At 39.0% G+C, this 21,954-nt stretch overlaps 1 protein-coding gene and 1 long non-coding RNA gene across 5 annotated transcripts in view; one reads left to right on the top strand and one right to left on the bottom strand.

The window, feature by feature from the left end:
• LOC103681476 overlaps positions 1-19,137 on the bottom strand; it is a 40,329-nt gene extending 21,192 nt beyond the window's left edge. For 2 of the 3 annotated variants that reach the window (XR_573286.2, XR_573287.2), the window contains exons 1-2: positions 18,478-18,656; positions 16,451-16,513 (exon numbers count right to left, since the gene is read on the bottom strand). This is a non-coding gene — a long non-coding RNA (uncharacterized LOC103681476). Of the gene's footprint in view, positions 1-16,450; positions 16,514-18,477; positions 18,657-18,874 lie in introns of those variants that run through there. The other variant, XR_573288.2, reaches the window with a different exon arrangement.
• Positions 18,707-21,954, top strand: part of ZCCHC9 (zinc finger CCHC-type containing 9) — a 9,219-nt gene continuing 5,971 nt past the window's right edge. The window contains exons 1-2 of one of the 2 annotated variants that reach the window (XM_008711039.2): positions 18,707-18,817; positions 19,934-20,343. In XM_008711039.2, coding sequence (XP_008709261.1) covers positions 19,960-20,343 — 384 coding nt within the window. In that variant the 5' untranslated portion in view covers positions 18,707-18,817; positions 19,934-19,959. Of the gene's footprint in view, positions 18,818-19,172; positions 19,313-19,933; positions 20,344-21,954 lie in introns of those variants that run through there. The other variant, XM_008711038.2, reaches the window with a different exon arrangement.

The following is a 21,954-nucleotide window of genomic DNA, read 5'->3' as shown; positions in this document are numbered from 1 at the left end:
CAAAGACTTTACTGGCAACATGGCATCATTAAAATCATATCTCTCAGTATTCAGTATCAATGTGAATGGCTTAAATGCTCCCATAATGCCACAAGGTTGCAGATTGGATAAAAAGACATGACCCATCCATTTGCTGTCTACAAGAGACTCATTTTGAACCCAAAGATACATTCAGACTGAAAGTAAAGGGATGGAGTAACATCTTTCACGCAAATGGACCTCAAAAGAAAGCTGGGGTAGCAATTCTCATATCAGACAGATTGGATTTTAAACTAAAGACTATAGTTAGAGACACAGAAGGGCACTATATTTATTATTCTTAAAGGATGTATCCAACAAGTGGATATGACAATTATAAATATATATGCCCCCGACAGGGGAGCAGCAAGATACACAAGCCAACTCTTAACCAGAATAAAGAGACATACAGATAAAAATACGTTAATAGTAGGGGACCTCAACACCCCACTATCAGAAATAGACAGAACACCCTTGCAAAAACTAAGCAAAGAATCAAAGGCTTTGAATGCCATACTCGACGAGTTGGACCTCATAGATATATATAGAACACTACACCCCAGACGCAGAGAATACTCATTCTATTCTAATGCCCATGGAACATTCTCAAGAATAGACTATGTTCTGGGACACAAAACAGGTCTCAACCAATACCAAAAGACTGAAATTATTCCCTGCATATTCTCAGAACACAACACTTTGAAATTGGAACTCAACCACAAGGAAAAATTTGGAAGAAACTCAAACACTTGGAGACTAAGAACCATCCTGCTCAGGAATGATTCGATAAACCAGGAAATCAAAAATCATTTTTAAACAATTTATAGAGATCAGCGAGAATGAAAACACAACGGTCCAAAACCTATGGATACTGCAAAGGCAGCCCTAAGGGGGAAATACATAGCCATCCAAGCCTCACTCAAAAGAATAGAAAAATCTAAAATGCAGTTTTTATATTCTCACCTCAAGAAGCTGGAACAGCAACAGAGGAACAGACCTAATCCATGCACGAGGAAGCAGTTGACCAAAATTAGAGCTGAAATCAATCAAGCAGAAACCAGAAGTACAGTAGAGCAGATCAACAGGACTAGAAGCTGGTTCTTTGAGAGAATCAATAAAATTGACAGACCACTGGCAAGACTTATCCAAAAGAAAAGAGAAAGGACCCAGATTATTAAAATTATGAATGAAAAAGGAGAGGTCACGACGAACACCATTGAAATTGGAAGGATTATTAGAAATTTTTATCAACAGCTATATGCCAATAAACTAAGCAATCTGGAAGAGATGGAATCCTTCCTGGAAACCTATAAACTACCAAGATTGAAACCGGAAGAAATTGATTCCTTAAACAGGCCAATTAATTATGAAGAAATTGAGTCAGTGATAAACAACCTTCCAAATAACAAAACTCCAGGCCCGGACGGTTTTCCTGGGGAATTCTACCAAACATTCAAAGAAGAAATAATACCTATTCTCCTAAAGCTATTTCAAAAAATAGAAACAGAAGGAAAGCTACCAAACTCATTCTATGAGGCCAATATTACCTTGATCCCCAAACCAGGCAAAGACCCCCTCAAAAAGGAGAATTACAGACCGATTTCCCTAATGAATATGGACGCCAAAATCCTCAACAAGATACTTGCTAATAGAATCCAACAGTACATTAAAAGGATTATCCATCACGATCAAGTGGGATTCATACCTGGGATGCAAGCGTGGTTCAATATTCGCAAATCAATCAGCGTGATACATCATATCAACAAGAAAAGACTCAGGAACCATATGATCCTCTCAATCGATGCCGAAAAAGCATTTGACAAAATACAGCATCCTTTCCTGATTAAAACCCTTCAGAGTGTAGGAATAGAAGGTACATTTCTCAATCTCATAAAAGCCATCTATGAAAAGCCTACTGCAAATATTATTCTCAATGGGGAAAAGCTGGAAGCCTTTCCCTTAAGATCAGGAACACGACAAGGATGCCCACTCTCGCCACTATTATTCAACATAGTACTAGAAGTCCTTGCAACAGCAATCAGACGACAAAAAGGGATCAAAGGTATTCAAATTGGCAAAGAAGAAGTCAAAATGTCTCTCTTTGCAGATGACATGATACTCTATATGGAAAACCCAAAAGAAGCCACTCCCAAACTATTAGAAGTTATAGAGCAATTCAGTAACGTGGCAGGATACAAAATAAATGCTCAGAAATCAGTTGCATTTCTATACACGAATAACGAGACCGAAGAAAGAGAAATTAGGGAATCCATCCCATTTACAATAGCACCAAAAACCATACGTTACCTTGGAATTAACTTAACCAGAGACGTAAAGGACCTATATTCTAGAAACTATAAATCACTCTTGAAAGACATTGAGGAAGACATAAAAAGATGGAAAGATATTCCATGCTCATGAATCGGAAGAATTAACATAGTTAAAATGTCCATGCTACCCAGAGCAATCTACACTTTCAATGCTATCCCGATCAAAATACCAAGGACATTTTTCAAAGAACTGGAACAAACAGTCCTTAAATTTGTATGGAACCAGAAAAGGCCCCGAATCTCCAAGGAACTGTTGAAAAGGAAAAACAAAGCTGGGGGCATCACAATGCCGGATTTCGAGCTGTACTACAAAGCTGTGATCACAAAGACAGCATGGTACTGGCACAAAAACAGACACATAGACCAATGGAACAGAATAGAGAGCCCAGAAATGGACCCTCGGCTCTTTGGGCAACTAATATTTGATAAAGCAGGAAAAAACATCCGGTGGGAAAAAGACAGTCTCTTCAATAAATGGTGCTGGGAAAATTGGACAGCTACATGCAAGAGAATGAAACTTGACCACTATCTCACACCATACACAAAAATAAACTCCAAATGGATGAAAGACCTCGATGTGAGACAGGAATCCATCAAAATTCTAGAGGAGAACATAGGCAGCAACCTCTACGACATCGGCCAAAGCAACCTTTTTCATGACACATCCCCAAAGGCAAGAGAAACAAAAGATAAAATGAATTTATGGGACTTCATCAAGATTAAAAGTTTCTGCACATCCAAGGAAACAGTCAGAAAAACTAAGAGGCAGCCCACGGAATGGGAGAATATATTTGCAAATGACACTACAGATAAAGGACTGGTATCCAAGATCTACAAAGAACTTCTCAAACTCAATATGCGAGAAACAAATAAACAAATCATAAAATGGGCAGAAGATATGAACAGACACTTTTCCAATGAAGACATACAAATGGCTAACAGACACGTGAAAAAATGTTCAAAATCATTACCCATCAGGGAAATTCAAATCAAAACCACACTGAGATACTACTTTATGCCAGTTAGAAAGGCAAAAATTGACAAGGCAGGAAACAACAATTGTTGGGAAGATGTGGAGAAAGTGGATCCCTCCTACATTGTTGGTGGGAATGCAAGTTGGTACAGCCACTCTGGAAAACAGTGTGGAGGTCCCTTAAAAAGTTAAAAATTGAGCTACCCTATGATCCAGCAATTGCACTACTGGGTATTTACCCCAAAGATACAGACGTAGTGAAGAGAAGGGCCATATGCACCCCAATGTTCACCTTCAACAGATGATGGATTAAGAAGATGTGGTCCATATATACAATGGAATATTACTCAGCTATCAGAAAGAACGAGTTCTTTACATTTGCTGCAACATGGACGGCACTGGAGGAGATAATGCTAAGTGAAATAAGTAAAGTAGAGAAAGATAATTATCATATGATTTCTCTCATCTGTGGAACATTAGAGAAAGATAATTATCATATGATTTCTCTCATCTGTGGAACATAAGAACTAGGAAGATTGGTAGGAGAAGAAAGGGATAAAGAAAGGGGGGGGTAATCAGAAGGGGGAATGAAGCATGAGAGACTATGGACTCAGAAACAAACTGAGGGCTTCAGAGGGGAGAGGGTTGGGGGAATGGGATAGACTGGTGATGGGTAGTAAGGAGGGCACGTATTGCATGGTGCACTGGGTGTTATACGCAACTAATGAATCATCGAACTTTACATCAGAAACCAGGGATGTACAGTATGGTGACTAACGCAATACAATAAAAAAATATTATTAAAAAAAAAGAAATGATACACCTCTATCCAGACTCTTAAAAAAAAAAAAAGGACTCAAACAAAATAAGAAATGAAAGAGGAAAAATAACTACCAATACCAAAGAGATATAAAGGACTGTAAGTGGATTATGAAAAATTATATGTCAGCCAATTGGACAACCTAGAAGAAATGGATAAATTCCTAGAAACCTATAACCTCCCAAAACTGAATCAGGAAGAAATAGAAAATTTAAACAGATCAGTTACCAGTAATGAAACTGAATCAGTGATCAAAAAACTCCCAACAAACAGAAGTCCAGGATCAGACGGCTTCACAGGTGAATTCTACCAAACATTTAAAGAGTTTCTTTCTTCTCAAAGTATTTCAAAAAATAGAAGAGAAGGGAAAGCTTCCAAATTTTTTCTATGAGGCCTGCATTACCCTGATACCAAAACCAGGTAAGACACTATGAAACAACAGAACTACAAACCCGTATCTCTGATGAACATAGATGCAAAAATAAACAACATATTAGCAAACTGAATCCAAAAATACATTAAAAAAATCATTCACTACGATCAAATGGGATTGATTCCTGAGATGCAAGGGTGGTTCGATATTTGCAAATAGTCGACATCATACATCACATCAAGAAGAGAAAGGATAAAAACTGCGATCATTTCAATAGATACAGAAAAAGCATTTGACACAGTACAACATCCATTCATGATAAAAACCCTCAATCAAGTAGGTTTAGAGGGAACATACCTCACCATAATGAAGACCATATATGAAAAACCCACAGCTAATATCATACACAATGATGAAAAACAGAGCTTTTCCCCTTTTTCTCTCACCACTTTTATTCAACATAGTACTGGAAGGCCTAGCCATAGCAGTCAGATAAGAAATTAAACCACCCAAATCCGAAGCAAAGAACTAAAACTGTCACAACTTGACATGATACTATACATAGAAAACCCTAAACACTGCACAAAAAAACTACTAGAAGTGATAAATTTAGCAAGGTTGCAGGATACAAAGCCAATATACAGAAATCCATTGCATTTCTATACACTAATAAAGAAACAGCAGAAAGAGAAATTCAGAAAACAATCCCATTTACAACTGGCCCCCAAACAATAAAATACCTAGGAATAAACTTAAGACCTATACTCAAAGACCTATACTCTGAAAACTAAAAAACACAGATGAAAGAAACTGAAGATGACACAAAGAAATGGAAAAACATTCCGTGTTCATGGACTGGAAGAACCAATATCGTTAAAATGCCTATAGTACCCAAAGCAATCTACAGATATAATTCAATCCTTATTAAAATACCAACAGCATTTTTCACAGAATTAGACTAATCCTAAATCCTAAAATTTGTATGGAACCATAAAAAAACCTGATGGCCAAAGCAATCTTGAAAAAGAACAAAACTGCAAGCATTATAATCTCAGATTTCAAGATAAACTATAAAGCTGTAGTAATCAAAACAGTAGGATACTGGCACAAAAACAGACACATAGATCCATGGAACAGAATAAAGAGCCCAGAAATGAACCCAATTATATGGTCAATTATTCTTTGACTAAGGAGGCAAGAATATGCAATGGGGAAAAGTCTCTTTAACAAATGGTATTGGGAAAACTGGACAATTGCTCGCAAAAGAAAGTGGACCACTTTCTTACTCCATACACAAAAATAAACTCAAAATGAATTAAAGATCTAAATGGGAGACCTGAAGCCATAAAAATCCTTGAAGAGAGCACAGGCAGTTTCTCTGACACCGGCTGTAGCAACATTTTTCTAGGCCTGACTCTTGAGGCAAGGGGAACGAAAGCAAAAATAAACTATTGGGACTGTATTAAAATAAAAAGCTTCCACAGAGCAAAGGAAACAAATCAACAAAACTAAAAGACAACCTACAGAATGAGAGAAGATACTTGCTCATAACATATCTGATAAAACTTGAAATTCCAAAAATATATAAAGAACTTACAGAGCTTGAAGTACCTGGGCAGCTCAGTCAGTTAAGTGTCTGCCTTTGGCTCAGGTCATGATCCCAGGTCCTGGAATCAAGCCCCACATTGCTCAGCGGGGAGCCTGCTTCTCCCTCTCCCCAACCCCACCTCATGCTCTCTCTTGCTATCTCTCTCCCTCTCAAATAAAAATCTTAAAGCAAACAAAAACTTATACAACTCAACGCCAAAAAAACCAAATAATCCAACCGAAAAACAGGCAGAAGACATGAACAGACATTTCTCCAAAGAAGACCTCCACATGAAGAGATGCTCGAAATTACTAATACCACAGAAATGCAAGTCACAACTACAGCGCGGTAACACCTCAACCTGTGAGAATGGCTAAAATAAAAAACACAAGAAACAACAGATGTGGTAAGAACGTGGAGAAAAAGGAACCCTCTTGCACTATTGGTGGAATGCAAACTGGTGCGGGGCTGTGGAAAACAGTATGGAGGCTCCTCAAAAAATTAAAAATAGAATTACCATATGATCCAGTAATTCCGCTACTGGGTATTTATCCAAAGAACACAAAAACACTATCTTGAAAAGATATATGCACCCCTGTGTTTATTGCAGTTTTATTTGCAATAGCCAAATTATGGAAGCAGCCCAAGTGTCCACTAATAGAGGAATGGATCAAGATGTGGGAGATATATACAACGGGCTGTATTACTCAGCCATAAAAAAGAATGAAATTTTGCCATTTGCAACAATATAGATGGATCTAGACAGTATAATGCTAAGTGAAATCAGGGAAAGATTAATACTTTGATTTCGTTCATATGTGGAATTTAAGAATCAAAACTAACGAAGAAAAAAGAAACAAACCAAGAAACAGACTCTTAACTATAGAGAACAAACGATGGTTACCAGAGGGGTGGTGGGGGGATGGATGAAATAGGTGAAGCGGCTTAAGAGTACACTTATCTTGAGGAGCACTAAGTAATGTATAGAATTGTTGAATCACTATATTATACACCTGAAATGAATATAACACTATATACCAACTGCTGGAATTAAAATTAAAAAAAAAAAAAGCGTAAGTCAAGAGAGATTGATACTCTGAAGACACTGGAAGATGAAAAACTGTTGATTTTAATAAGAGTCTGAATGCTACTGAGTAAAAATAAAAAATACTACACATGCATGCGATAAAACTGATAAATTTCCAAAATACAAAAAATCATTCAGCTGAGCGCAGACAACCCAAATAATCATAGAAGACAATAAAATGCTTTTTTTAAGCCAAAAAAAAAAAAAGGATAAAGGAAGGACATTTTATAATTATGTACATGTAAATCCACTAAGGAAACAAAAATTCTACATATGTATTCATCTAATAAGTTTCAAAATACATGAAGCCCAAATTGACAGAACTTACAAAGAGGAAATAAACAAATACACAACATTCCTTTCTCAGTATCCCATAGGATAGGTTAACAAAGTATCAGGAAGAACCCAAAGGCCTGAAACAAGATTATCAGGTGCATCTGGGTCAGCCAGGAAGCAGATGCCAAGGCAGGATTCAACATGAAAGTGCTATTTGTAGGAGGGAGCATGAGAAGGGAGATGTGTTCAAAACATGATACTAGAACGAGATGGAAGGAAGGAAGTTCCAGACTACAATACAGGTCCAGGAAAGTTTCATACAGGCCCATGGGTGTCTTCACACCTGTTAGAAAAGTCTTGCATGTCCTAAGACAGGAATAGGCCTTGCTCATTTATGAGCTGAAAGCAGAGTATAGGAAGTGTGGACTCAGTATGAACGTGATGGTCGATCCTGAGGGGTAGTACCTGGAGTTGTCCATTACGCCCCCTGCAAGAGGAGATCTCAGTGATATATTTGCATGGCCACTACCATCTACTCTTTGCATCATATAGACTCTAGGAGAAGCTTCCTGCAGCTGCCATGGATCTCACTTCCTAAGGAAGATCTTAGAAAAGGGGGGGTGGTGGTTGGTGGTAGGAACTAAATCCCCCATTGTTCCAAATGGCATTTTTCATCAGCCTCTTCCATTATCCTTTCTGTATTTCCCCCATTCTCAACTACCACCTTGGCTGGTCTTGGTGCCTTATCTTCCGTTGTGAGCAAAACCTTCAGTTCTAAGGCCTTGGCAATTACATCCTTCTTGGGTTGGGGTTGTTTTTGCATTGTTACAGTAATACAAGGGAGTACCAGGAGGTGTCCAAGGGGATCACCTGGGTTCCACACCTATTTCTCCCCATCCCGTTGTGTAAAAGCAGCTCTATACCTCCTTCTGCCATCAGGATAGATTATCCCTTTCACAATGATGATTCCCCTTCTCACCTGCTGGTCCCCAGACATAAATTTCTTATTCCTTTTTGAATGTCAAAAGTATTTCATAACAGGCATGCCTGGGTGGCTCAGTCAGTTAAGCATCTGCCTTTGGTCAGGTCCAAGTCCCACATGGGGCTCTCTGCTCTGTGGAGGGCCTACTTCTCCCTCTGCCTGCCGCTCCCCCTGCTTGTGCTCTCTCCCTCTGACAAATAAGTAAAATCTTTAAAAAAAAAAAAAAAAGGTATTGCATAACAACTTTTTAAGATTTAAAATGGAATAAAGCCTAATTTTTTAATGTAAGGAGATACATAGCTGCTATTAACTTTAATAGAGGAAAACATTGGTATAAATTATGGAATAGCTATTGTATTTCAATAATCAAGGTAGAAATGGGGCGCCTGGATGGCTCAGTCGGTTGAGTGTCTGCCTTCAGCTCAGGTCATTATCCCAGGGTCCTGGGATTGAGCCCTGCATTGGGCTCCCTGCTCGGTGGGGGGTCTGTTTCTCCCTCTACCCCTCCCCATGATTCATGCTCGCTCTCCTTCTCTCTCTCAATAAATCTTTAAAAAAAAAAAAAATCAAGGTAGAAATCAAATACTCATTATCTCTCAGCATTAAAAATACAGTTGACCCTTACACAATTTGGGGGTTAGGGGTGCTGATTCCCTGCAAAGTCAAAAATCCACATATAACTTTTGACTCCCCAAAACTTAAATGATAGCCTATTGTTGATCAGAAGCTTTACTGATAGCATAGTCAGTTAACATATATTTGTATGTTATATGTGTTATACATACTGTGTTCTTACAATAAAGCAAGCTAGAAAAGAAAATCAAGAAAATCATTAAGAAAAAATACATTTATAGTACTGTATTGAAAAAAATCCGCATATATGTGGATCCATGCTCCAAACCCATGCTGTTCAAGAGCCAACTGAATTTATTTTTCTTATATATGTAGAGACCTATACTGATACTTTTACTGAGAAACAGAGCGTATATGAGGGATCCTCAAAACCCTCAAGAAAAAAAAGGTAAAACCACCATATGAGAATTAAACTAGAAAAATCTGCACATAATGGAGACCATCTGGAAGACCAAACCAAAGAACCGCAAGTCTACAACTGAATGATTCAGAAAAGAAAGCCGAATTAACCGTATTTTACCTTTTCTGTTAAAAATCTATGTGAAGAGAAGGCAAATGGCCATCACGGAACCTAGAAAAGGGGGAGGTCACATCTGGTGGGTGTACCTTCACATCATCGAAGAAAGCCCTACTCAGTTGCTACGAAGGTCTAAGTGCTCTTGTTTTGTCCTATGGTAGGGATGGGGTTAGACTGTTTGATCTCTTGCTTTGAGCCCATATATTCACTGAGTCACTTATCCTAGTGCTATGAAAATACCCACACCAGATAAAAACTACCTCAAAGCTTAAGGAGGTGCACCATAATTATCTATTCTTTCTGTAAGAATAAATTATACGGGACAATGAGTAAATCAGTTTGACAGATGTAATTGAGGAACTGTAAAAGGAGAATTTAGGAGGATGTGGTAGATATATAGAAACGAACATTGCTCAGCCAGAAAAAAGAATGAAATCTTGTCATTTGCAACATAGATGGATCTAGAGGGTATAACGCTAAGTGAAATCAGTCAGAGGAAGACAAATACCTTATGATTTCACTAAGTGGAATTCAAGAAAATGAAAAAGAAACAAAAAACCAGACTCTTAATATAGAGAACCGGTGGTAGCCAGAGGGGAGGTAGGTGGGGTGGAAAGGGAAACGGGTGAAATAGGTAAAGGGGATAAAGATCACACTTATGATGAGCACTGAGTAATGGACAGAATTACTCAATCATTATATTGGACACCTGAAACTAATATAACACTATGCTAATTATATTTGAATTAAAATTTTGAATTAGTTTTATGAATCTTAGAGCTACAGCGGAAATACAATGAACTGAGCCTGTCATCTACTTTTTAACATACACACCAGATTCCTTACTTTTCAAAAACGCATTTGACTCACATAGGCGATCTGTACACTGAATCTGAAGATAAGGGAAAGACATGTTCTATTTTGGCGTCTCCACAAAATCTGTTTGCACAGAACGCACTTGTATAAAAGCAGCTCTGAAAATAGCAATCTCTTTTGCATAATATATGTGGGGTCAGAAAGAAGACAGTAGGTTCCTGGGATGTAAAAGCTGTGAAGACATGGCCAAACACGCATGGAGATGTAAACAGACATGTGATTTGCCGTCATGGTCTGAATTACTGGGAACTCATCAGCGCTGACGAGCCACTAACTACATTCCGGTGCACTTCAATCAGAGCCAGATTATACCACTAAAATTAATGAAGCACTAGAAGACTTTAATGAGTAAAAGAGGGTTGGTTTTAAAGTCTTTTATGCACTTATTCATTTGACAACAATTTGGTTGACAGTGCTATCATCTCTCTCTCTCTTGTAAACAGGTAAAAAGTTTTTACTAAACGTTTTAAGTAAAACATTATATTCAACACACTCCCTGGCACAGTTCTTCGACATTCACTTAATGGTCTACTGCTTTCACTTAATTAAAACAGATCGATTTGTCTTTTGCCATCCTGTGTGTGGTTTTAGTAGAGACTAAACAATTGTTCTCTCTCAGGTCCCAAATTTTCTCATTATACTGATGAGATTTTCTTCTCTCTTTTCAGCTGCTAGCACCTTTCAAGCCAATAACGCCCCTGTTTTTCATCTTTTCTAGAAATGCATTCATCAAGAGTATGGGAGGGGGTGAGGGATGGGGAAGGGAGTCTAACCCACCTCCAAAGAGGACTGCACTAGGAGATTCAGAATATGAAACTGGGAAGGACAGATGAATATTTTCCAGGTAGCAAAATGTATTTTAGTATGAGCCTGAAAAAGAATAGAATGAATTATAAGGTAACCACAGGAGGTGACATGGCCATATCTCTGAGCACAGAAAAGGACCAGACATGTTAAATCCTGGATCCAGTTTTGACAGATTTAATGTTAGTTACACTCTCCATAGCTTAATTTTCCCCAAGTGTAAATGACTATTACTGTTTAGGAGTACTAGTATGTAATGAATACTACCATTCATAACTATTTGGGAAGCTTTAGAGCATAAAATGCTTAATAAATAGTGGGTTTTTTTTTAATGCTTTGTTCTTCACAAAGAGCACTTTCTAAATTCAAATTGGTAACTGATTTTTTTTATAAGAAAGGGAAATTATACGCAAGTAACAACTTGATTCTTAAATTTAAGAACATCTAATATAGTAACATGTAAAAATTAGCTTCAAGAGAAGATGAAAGTACTACTGTTAAAGGTTAAATATCAGTTTTTCTATTTTTTAAATTGTAGTAAAACATACATAAAATTTACCATTTTAACCGTTCTAAGGGTGAGGTAACACTAAGCACACTTACAGTGCTCTATAACCGTCACCACCACCCTAAATATGTTTTTAAAACAAAGACCCAATACAGGAAAAGCAGCAACACTTGCAGACTAAGAGTGTACAGTCTGGTTTAAAAGAAGTCCTACTATCTGGTTTGCTCTCCTGCTCCAACACACATTGTGTAGGTACCTAAAAGCAACATATACCCAGTGTTACTAATGTTCTGTTTGAAAGCTTGCTAGTGATTTCCATATTGAGCTGCCTTGGGCACAACTGGACACAACTCTACATTTGCCCTCCATTTATTCCTTGGGGTACTATGGGCATAAGTGTTTTTCTGGGGGGTAGGGACTGTGCCCAATTCATCTTCTTGGAGCTCACCACCCTAGGTTCACATCTTGCGGAATATATACAATATCATTTTATACATTTTCCTAATCTATAAATATTTCCTAAAATATTTGTGGCACCTTTCTTCCCATGACCATTTTTTTTAATTAAATTCAATTAGCCAACATACAGTACATATTTAGTTTCAGGTATAGTGTTCAATAATTGATCAGTTGCGTATAACACCCAGGGCCCATCACATTTATTTTCTATACCAAACTTTTTGGAGGGCTAGTTTTTTCCTACTATGTGATTCTCTTAAATTAGTTCATCCTAAGTTGTTTATTATTTTTTACCTAGAGAATCATAGGCAGATTTCCTATGGCAGTTACTAAATCTGTATACTACATGTTTTGGTCACTTAGTTATGTTCACTTTCATCCTTTATAAAGTATTACCTTAAATTCTCCTCCCTCCCTACCTCTGTGCACACACCTCATTTACACAAAGCATTTCAGCTTACTGGAGATAACGATTGTTTCTTTTTTATGGACTCCTCCCCATCACCTCCCTAATCTCCCTCTCCAGTTGTCTGCAACACACTCTACCGTGAAGTTTTCCAAAATCTCCCGGGAAGAATGCATTTCTCTGTACTCTTCCCTACCAGTGTAATTCCTTCACTTACTGCCATACCAGCGTCTTACCAGTCTGCATATCTTACCCTCACAGGTTGTTGGTTGTTGAGAGACAAGGACTCTGTCATTTTTACGTATCTAGCATTTAAGAAGGTACTGGCATACAGTAGATATCAAAAAATGCTTTTTCCTCACCTACCCCATTTTACAGAATTCCATCTGTAAGTACAGACCTCCCACTGCTCCCTTTGAAGGGACCATCAGGGGCCCAAATCAGGTAGCATTTCCTCAGACATAAGAGGAGAAGCAGAAGTAAGTACTCCTTTCAGAGAAGAGAGCTTGGAAATCTTACCACTTATATGTAATTTAGGTTTAAGTATTCATTTGAAGCACTTGACGCTGTAACCACTAAAAAGCATGATTAGGAACTCGAACTGGAGAGATACACCAGAAGAGGGTTAGAGTCACAGGGCCCCATCACTTTTGTGATTAATATTCGCAATGCTATTCTTACTCATGTTTAAACAAAGAACATGAAAAGGATTTAAGCTTTTTCAGGGGAGAATACAAATGTCATAGTATTCCCATTCCCTATTGTTATCGACCCCAAGCAACTTCCATTAACAGGTGTCTCCTGTTAAACACTTCAGATACATTTTTTTTTTCACTTCTGAAATAAAGCAGTACTGCTTGTAACTTTGTTACTAGTGAGAAAACCAACACTGTAAATGAAGAAATAAAAACACAGGGCCATCTCCAGTTGCAGGTCAGGTAATAAAGCTGTCACTAGTGTGGCAATCACTTAACTTCTCTGACATTGCATTTACTGACCCGTAAACAAAAGTACAAGATTTTTTAAGAGGTATGTATTTCTATAAATCTATATATGACTGGAAATTCTCACGTGCAGTTTCAAAACTCACATGGATTAAAAAACTCTTTAGAAAAATAAGACGAAAATAGAGAGGGAGACAAACCATAAGAGACTCTTAACTCTAGAAAACAAACAGAGGGCTGCTGGAGGGGAGGTGGGTGGGGAGACAGGGTAACTGGGTGATGAGCATTAAGGAGGGCACTTGATGAAATGAGCACTGGGTGTCATGTACAACTGATCACTAAATTCTACCTCCATTACACCATATGTAAACTGAATTTAAATAAAAAATTAAAAATTCTTTGATAAAAACTCTAAATGTAATGCATATTCACTAAAGAGTATAAAATAATGCTGAAAGAAGAAAAAAGGAACTCATAATTTCTTTACCCATTGGCTTTACCGTAGGGGTTCTAAAGCAGCTTAAAAGATAGATTTTTAAGAAAGAAGCTATTAGAATGTCATGGTCTGGATCTCATTTTTATTTCCAATAGTAGGGTGATAATCATTTTCCTCTCTCTCTCGCTCATTTTCTGTATATTCCAAAGAAGTTAAGTAAGCATCAGGGTTCTGAGCACTCCATCAGGTACACATTTCTGTACATGACACTCTTCTCTAGATCTATCTTATGGGATGCACTGTATAATCTAAAACATTATGTATGTATAGTTCTTCATTGCTTAAGCTCTCAAGGATCAAATGCAACCCCTAATCTGGCATTAAAAAAACACTCAATTGGCAAAATCGGGCCCCAGCCATCCTTTCTAGATTCGCTATCCTCCACTCCAAATACTCTACAGTTAAAGAGCTTGTTTTGACTCTGCTCACACTAGTCTGAGACTCAGCTAGAGGGCCAGCTCCCTGAGGCTGGGCCTTGGACACTCCTAGTCCTGCAGCACCTAGTGGTCATTTTAGCTAGGCCGGCCAAGCACCTCTTACCGTGAAACAATCTAGACAGAAGTGAGGATTCAAAATTCTAATGGGAGTGGCTCCAATTGCAGGTAAGATCGAATGACCACATTCCGCCCTGTGTCTCCCAATGAACGTAACTATACAACATAACGCATAGATCAGCTCTGAGGACTTGAAAAATAAACGGTAGCACGCAAATTATGGACGAAGACCAGAATTCAAAGTACCACTGAACCAGTGGTAAGTTTACATTCTGGATTTTTATCCTGGACATCGTGGATGTTATTCTGTATACACTCTGAATTCTGTTTTAATCCTTATGAAAAAAGGATATTTTAGTAGGCAATTAACTTTTTTAGACCTGTGTTACAGGCTTTGTCTCATTTTTTTGTGGGTGGCCATTCAAATCTCAGTTCATTTCTTTAAGCCTCAAGTTTGTCTTGTGCATGGGGAGTCAGGAGCTAGCTCAAGACTTCACGCACGGGGGGGGTGCCTGGGTGGCACAGCGGATAAGCGTCTGCCTTCGGCTCAGGGCGTGATCCCGGCGTTACGGGATCGAGCCCCACATCAGGCTCCTCCGCTATGAGCCTGCTTCTTCCTCTCCCACTCCCCCTGCTTGTGCTCCCTCTCTTGCTGGCTGTCTCTAGCTCTGTCAAATAAATAAATAAAATCTTAAAAAAAAAAAAAAAAAGACTTCATGCACGGAAGTTGAAGTATCCTTTTTGTGGTTCTCTCCCTTCCAGGATTCCCCCTCACTTTCCAGGTATGGCTGTTACATGCTTTTTTCCTCTGGTTCTTCCAGCCAGAAAAATGATGGTGGGATTTCTGTTACAGTTTTAGCTGCTCATGCACTTTGTAACTGTGACCCACTCTCAGGGCCAAGACACAGACACACAGAGACACACAGACGCACGTGCGTGCTAGTTGCTTCTTTGGATTTTGACTCCCCTCCACGAGGACCTGCATTTACTTACTCTTCAGGATCCTCACAGAGTTATGTCTTCTCAAAATTTCTAATTATTAGGAGAGACAATTTATAGAAATCTTCTATCATAACTATTTTGTTTGAAACAAATGTATTGCCTGTATAAAAAATTACATTAATATAAATCAATATCTGGCAATAGTCAGCTTCCTAAACTGGGTAGTATTTACATGAATGTGTTTTATAATTACTTTATATGTTTTATATCCTCTTTTTTGTATGCATAATATACTTGACAATGCTCTCAAAATGAGGTACTTCAGTCCTTCATAACCAAAACTTAAGCTCCTCACTTAACATCCACCCTGTGGAGGGGCACTTGAGTGGGTCAGTTGGTTAGTGTCTGATACTCAATTTTGGCTCAGGTTATGATCTCGGGTCATAAGATCAACAGCTGCATTAGGCTCTGGGCTGAGCGTGGAGTCTCCTTGAGATTCTCCCTCTCCCTTTGCCCCTCCCTGTCCTCGTCCCCCCCACCCTTCTTGTGTGTGCATGCTTTAGGCCTCTCACTTTAAAAAAAAATTACCCTGTGGATGATACTGTTACAAAAATAGCTGTTTATAGTGTTTCAATAATAGCTGAATGGCTAAAATTTAATAAAAAGACAATCTCATCAACTGTAAAAGGGAGTACATTCTAAGAACATAAAGTCTCACATAGGCAAGGATAACTTAGTTTCAAAGAGGGTTCAAGCAGGCAAACAATCCCCTACAGTATTTCAAGGTAGCAGAGCCCACACCTTTGAACCGAGACCTTCATTCACATCATAACTCTACCTTTTACTAATGTGTGACCCCGGTTAAGTTACTTCAGCTTTCCAACCTTGTTTTCTCATTGTAAATGGAGAAAATACAGTACCTACCTCTCAGGATACTGGGTGAAGCAAGGAATGAATGAAGAGCATTCAGCACACAGTGCAAGGTACCTATAAAATGTTCAGTGAAAGTCAGCTGTTAGTAGTAGTAACACTGATATTTGCTTCTGAATCCCACAGGATTTCCATGACTTATTTTCAATTACTAATCTTCACTTGATATACTTCCACAAAAACAATTTGAGATCATGTTCCTTCACTACCAGGAAATGAACGACTTTGTACAGTTTAAAATTCAACGTAATACTAAAAAGACAAGTTTTAGTTGAATGCACCCTCTAGTGGTATACATTTTGTGCAAGCACCCGGCTTCTCAAAGGAAAACCTCTTTACGAAATGTCACTAGGTTGGTGCTTAGAACCGAAAGCCAGCTGGTTGAGAACATCGTATGAAGTGGATAATCATACTACTTTTAGGAGGCTCTCTCTCCAAGAACTGGAGAAGTTTTTTAGCTTTTAAAACTTCCCCCACCATAAAACCTAGGATATTTGTGATATTCACCATACCAAATCCCATTATTCCTACAGCACTGACTTTAATCTTTCCTCCTAAAGAAAATCAGGTAACTTCCTAGTTTGCTTTAACAAGCATTGCAATGTACTTACTCTTCATTTAAGTTAACAAAAACATACTGAGTACCAACTATATATACCAGGCAATGAGAATACAATAAACAACTTATTATACAATTCATTATGTAATTACTAATTTGAAGAGTGGTTTAAGTAAAGACTGCCATGAACGTACACTAGGGCATTGGTCTAATTTGGGTGGCAGGGGAGGGGTATAGGAAAGCTTACTTAAGAATAAAATGTGAAAAGCCTTTAAGGGTAAATACCTTAACTGAAAAAGAAAAAGAGTGCTGTGCAAAGACAATAGCATATGTAAAGGCCTGGAGATAGCAAGGTACATGCAGCATTTGAGAAACTGAGGAAAGTCTCCTGGTCAAAGAAGGGGAGAATGCGCAGGGTGAGACTAGTGAAGTAGGTATTTAATACCAAGTTAGGGAGTTTTAAGTTCATCTTAAGAACAATGGGAGGGGTGCCTGGGTGGCTCAGTCTCTTAAACCTCTGACTCTGGATTTAGACTCAGACCATGATCTCAGGGTCGTGAGATCCAGCCCTGTGTGGAGCCCTCTTAAGAGCCACTCTCCCTTTCCCTCTGTCCCTCCGCCACCCCACCCCGCGCATGTGCGTTCTAAAACAAAATTTTTAAAAAAGGAAAAAAAGAGGGGAAAAGAGGGGGAAAAAAAAAGAACAATGGGAAACTGGAAGGGATTAAAGCAGAAGGGTAACAATCTGATTTACATTTTTTAAGATATTTATTTGAAAGAGAGAGAGAGAGAACGCGAGCGAGCAGGAGCGGGAGGGGCAGAGAGAGAATCTCAAACTGACTCCTTGCTGTGGGTGGAGCCACACAGGGCTCAGGACTGGATCCCAGGATCCTGAAATCTCAACCTGAGCAGAAACCAAAAGTCAGTGCTTAACAACTACACCTGACCCAGGCGCCCCTAATTTACACTTCGAAAAGTTCACTTCGCTAGGGCATGGAAATGGAGAAGGAGTAGAGTAATAAGTAGGTGCCCAGACCAGCTGCCAGTAATCCAAGATGGATTGACCATTATGATGGGAGTGGGAGTAGCGAACCTGGTGCACTATGTGATGGGATAATGCCATTTCCACTACCCCCCCCCCCCCACTAAGTACAAGTTGCAGTGGTAGCTGTTTGAAAAAGATTTAGATAATGAATTAAGAGATAAGGGTTTTCCTCTTAAAAAGCGAATTTCTTTGGCCACAAAGTATAATTATTTCAATTGAAGGCTTAACTAACATAGGTTAGGAGAATCATGAGGCACCGCTCTCCACCCAAAAGGGCCCTGTCTTTTTTAGATTTCTAGGAGAATGACCCACTATCGCGCTAAGACTGTTACCTTTTATCTACCTGGAAAGCCCTTAACTCACTCCTGCCCCAAATTTCATGGATTTTTGTTTTTAGAAGTATAGTTTAAAGGTCACCTTCTTAAGTCTTTCCAGTGTTTCCCACACCCCCATCCTGCCGTGCAACTCTTCCACTAAGCTGTGGGTTCCAGACAGTACGGATTAAGCGCTCTTCATCTTTGTGTCCTCGTTGTGCAGCGCTGCACCCTTCAAACACTAGGCGCTCCACAAATATTTACTCGGCCGCATTTACCAGCCCAGGGAGATACCCAAGCACACGCCTCCAACACCAGCTACGCCTACCGGAAGTGACGCGCTCTCGGGGACAACGTGTTTCCTGTCCTGAGTGCCGACTCTGTCGCGGGGGGACCAGCTTCTCTGGCCCGCTAACTCAGCTGCCTTGGAGGATTCACGCGCGGTAAGCTGTTGAGCACGGCTAAGCGAGATAGAACCCTGGGACCCCCAGATGCCGTACCGTAGAGTCGTTCAGTTCGTTCCCGGGGACCTGGCGGGAAGGCACAGGGACTGAATGCTAGGCCCCCAACAGCTCCCAGCGCCAGAGGGGGCTGGAGTGCCGGGATGCGAGGCCGCCGAGGAGCCGTCGCGGGGACCCGTCTCAGCTGTCGGGTGCTCGCCGCCTGGGCTGGCGCATCCAGTCCCACTGGGACCCACTGTGGGAGTGGGCTCTGCAGACTAGATCTTGATACTCAGAACTTCCCCTTTTCCCGGTAGTCAGCGGAAGGATAATCCACCTCTTCAACAGCTCCAGCCCCTACTGTGACAGTCGGAGGATCTGCAGTGATGAGTGTGCGCGTGGTGTACAAGTGCTGCGTAGCGTCTCACCTATTTACTGGCTCCTTCAGCGTGTGTTACGGGGATGTTTGTAACGATGAGAGCTGAGGTTTTAACCCTGGTGGGTACGCGGGATGCCGTCCTAAAGGGGGCGCGGCTTAATAATTGAAAATGATTTGAAACCACTGGGCTGAAGTTGTTTATACTCTGATTAGTAGAAGACCCAGCATTATCACGTGACCATAAACACTTGTAAATTTTACTTAATCTGCCAGGAAGAGTTTTAATGACAACTTTGCGTCAAAGGACTGGATTTCTGTATATTTAATTTGCTCTGCAGATTGTTTGCACTGAACTAAGCAAGAACATGGGAAGAAAGTAGCCTTGGGACTTACAGATAGGAAAACTGCAGATTTTGGGAGGAGTAACTTCCTTCACTGTATTACTTTGTGATTCAAATTTTATAAAGTAATTTAGTTACTTCATGAATTGTTTTACAGTTTTAAGCATTTATATACGTGTTGGGTTTTTTGTTTTACTGGTGTGGTAGCTTTTCTGGTAAGGGCTAGATTTATAGGCATATCTATGCAGCATATTGTAGAATTATATACAAATATCTAAATGAAGTAAAAAGTGTTTTGATAATTAAGACTTTAATATATGGGCATAATGTGATACAGTGTGTATCTTTACTGTTTTTTTTTTTTTTAATGGTTATTAACCAGCCATGCTTGTTTTAAAGCTTGATAAGGTACCCCTGGTGAAATCATGACCAGGTGGGCACGAGTTACCACCACACATAACAAGAGACCTTTGGCTGCAACATCATGGGAGGACATGAAGAAGGGGTCCTTTGAGGGAGAAGGCCAGAATCTACCAAAGAGTAAACAACTTGAAGCCAAAAGGCTCTCTGTTAAAAATGATACTCCCCAAGCAAAACACAAAAAGAACAAAAAGAAAAAGGAATACTTAAATGAAGATGTAAATGGATTCATGGAATACCTAAGACAAAACTCACAGATGGTTCATAATGGAGAGATGATAACAACAGACAGTCAGGAGGTAAGGGAAGAAATTGCAGTCGCTTTGAAGAAAGATAATCGACGAGAAGGAAGAAGACTAAAAAGACAAGCGGCAAAGAAAAATGCAATGGTAAGATCATTACTTTGCCGAAATGTTACTTCATATAGGTCACAACTATTATTCATATACTCACACATGTATATTCTAACAGAGTCTGAATGCTCTTATGTACTAGATTTATAAAGCGTCTTTTTGAGTACTAGTAATAACATTAGGACTTTTTTTAGCACTTCCTATATGCTAGTAACTTGATGTACTGATTAATTATCACCACACCACTGTAAAAATGGTAGCATTATTCTCATATGGGGAGGAAACACGGATGTGTAGACAGGGTAGCTTGCTGAAAGCCACTTAGCTAGTATAGTAGCAGAGATGAAATCCAAACCGAGAGTTTGACTTCAAAACCTGTTGCCTTCTAATAGCTTCTTTTCAAACGGCCATTAAAAAAAACAAAACAACAACAACAACAAAACAACGTAAGGAGGAGGGTTAAGTACAACAGGTTAAATATGTGTAGTTCCCTTTACTTGGAAAGGATGTTTTGTCTTTATTCATGAAAAACACAGGAATGAGCTCTAATAAAAATCACACTAGTTGGTAACAGAGAGTAATAGAGTTAAAATCCCTTAAGTTTGTCCCTAGTCGTCGCTCCCACCTTCCTCCATACTACTCTCAGAGGAATGCTGGGGCTGCAAGTTGATTTCTTTTGCCTACCTCTAGATTTTTAAACTGTCAGACATAAGAAATGAAATACTTCGTATAATTCTTCCCTTCTCTAAGCAAATTTTCCAAGTCTTCTAATAAGATACTACATAAAAATCAATATTGTCATTTTATACCTTCATTTTTATTTGCAGGATTAGTTTTATACATTTTGCAGATAATTATTTAGAGATAATACTGATCAAACATTCCTTATGGATAAATTTGGTTAGAAAAGGTAATCATTTTTATTTGGATCAGGATAGTTTTGTTTAAATTGTACAATTATTTAAATATTTTTTTATCTGGGCACCTGGGTGGCTCAGTCAGTTAAGCTTCCGACTATTGATTTCGGCTCAGGACATGATCTCAGGGTGGTGAGGTCGAGCCCTGCATCAGGCTCTGTGCTCACTGAGGAGTCTGCTTGTCCCTCTCTCTGCTTCTCTTCCTGCTCCTGCGTGCTCACTCACTCTCTCTCAAATAAATAAAATCTTTAAAAAATATATTTTTATCATGTTAATTTAGCTTAAAGGTAATGTAACTTAAAGATAATTTCATTGACATAGGCAATATGATGAATTGCATACTATTTGAAAAAATTTAATATAGTGACCTTTTAAGAGAAGTTTTAAATTTGTAATTAAGGGAGAAAGACATGGATTTTCAAGAAAAAAATGAATGCTTTATATTAAAGCATATACTTTAATTAGTATATAGCTTGTTAAATAGTATATAGCTTGTTTTCTTGTTTTTAATACTTCATTCTAAGCATCAGTTCTTAATTGCTAACAAATTAAGATAACTTACGAAGTTCACTGTCTATAGTCCCATCTACATGAAGATCAGGTTTTAAAGGTAAAAACCTCGGGTGCCTGGGTGGCTCAGTCAGTTAAATGTCTGACCAGCTCCCGCAATGATCACAGGGTCCTGCGATGGAGCCAACCTCTAGCCCCGCCTCAAGCCCCCTCCCGTGGA

The sequence above is a fragment of the Ursus maritimus genome, unplaced genomic scaffold (genome assembly GCF_017311325.1).
Source record: "Ursus maritimus isolate PB19 unplaced genomic scaffold, ASM1731132v1 scaffold_5, whole genome shotgun sequence".
NCBI classification, from domain to species: Eukaryota; Metazoa; Chordata; class Mammalia; order Carnivora; family Ursidae; genus Ursus; species Ursus maritimus.
This window is presented reverse-complemented; position numbering and strand designations above follow the sequence as displayed.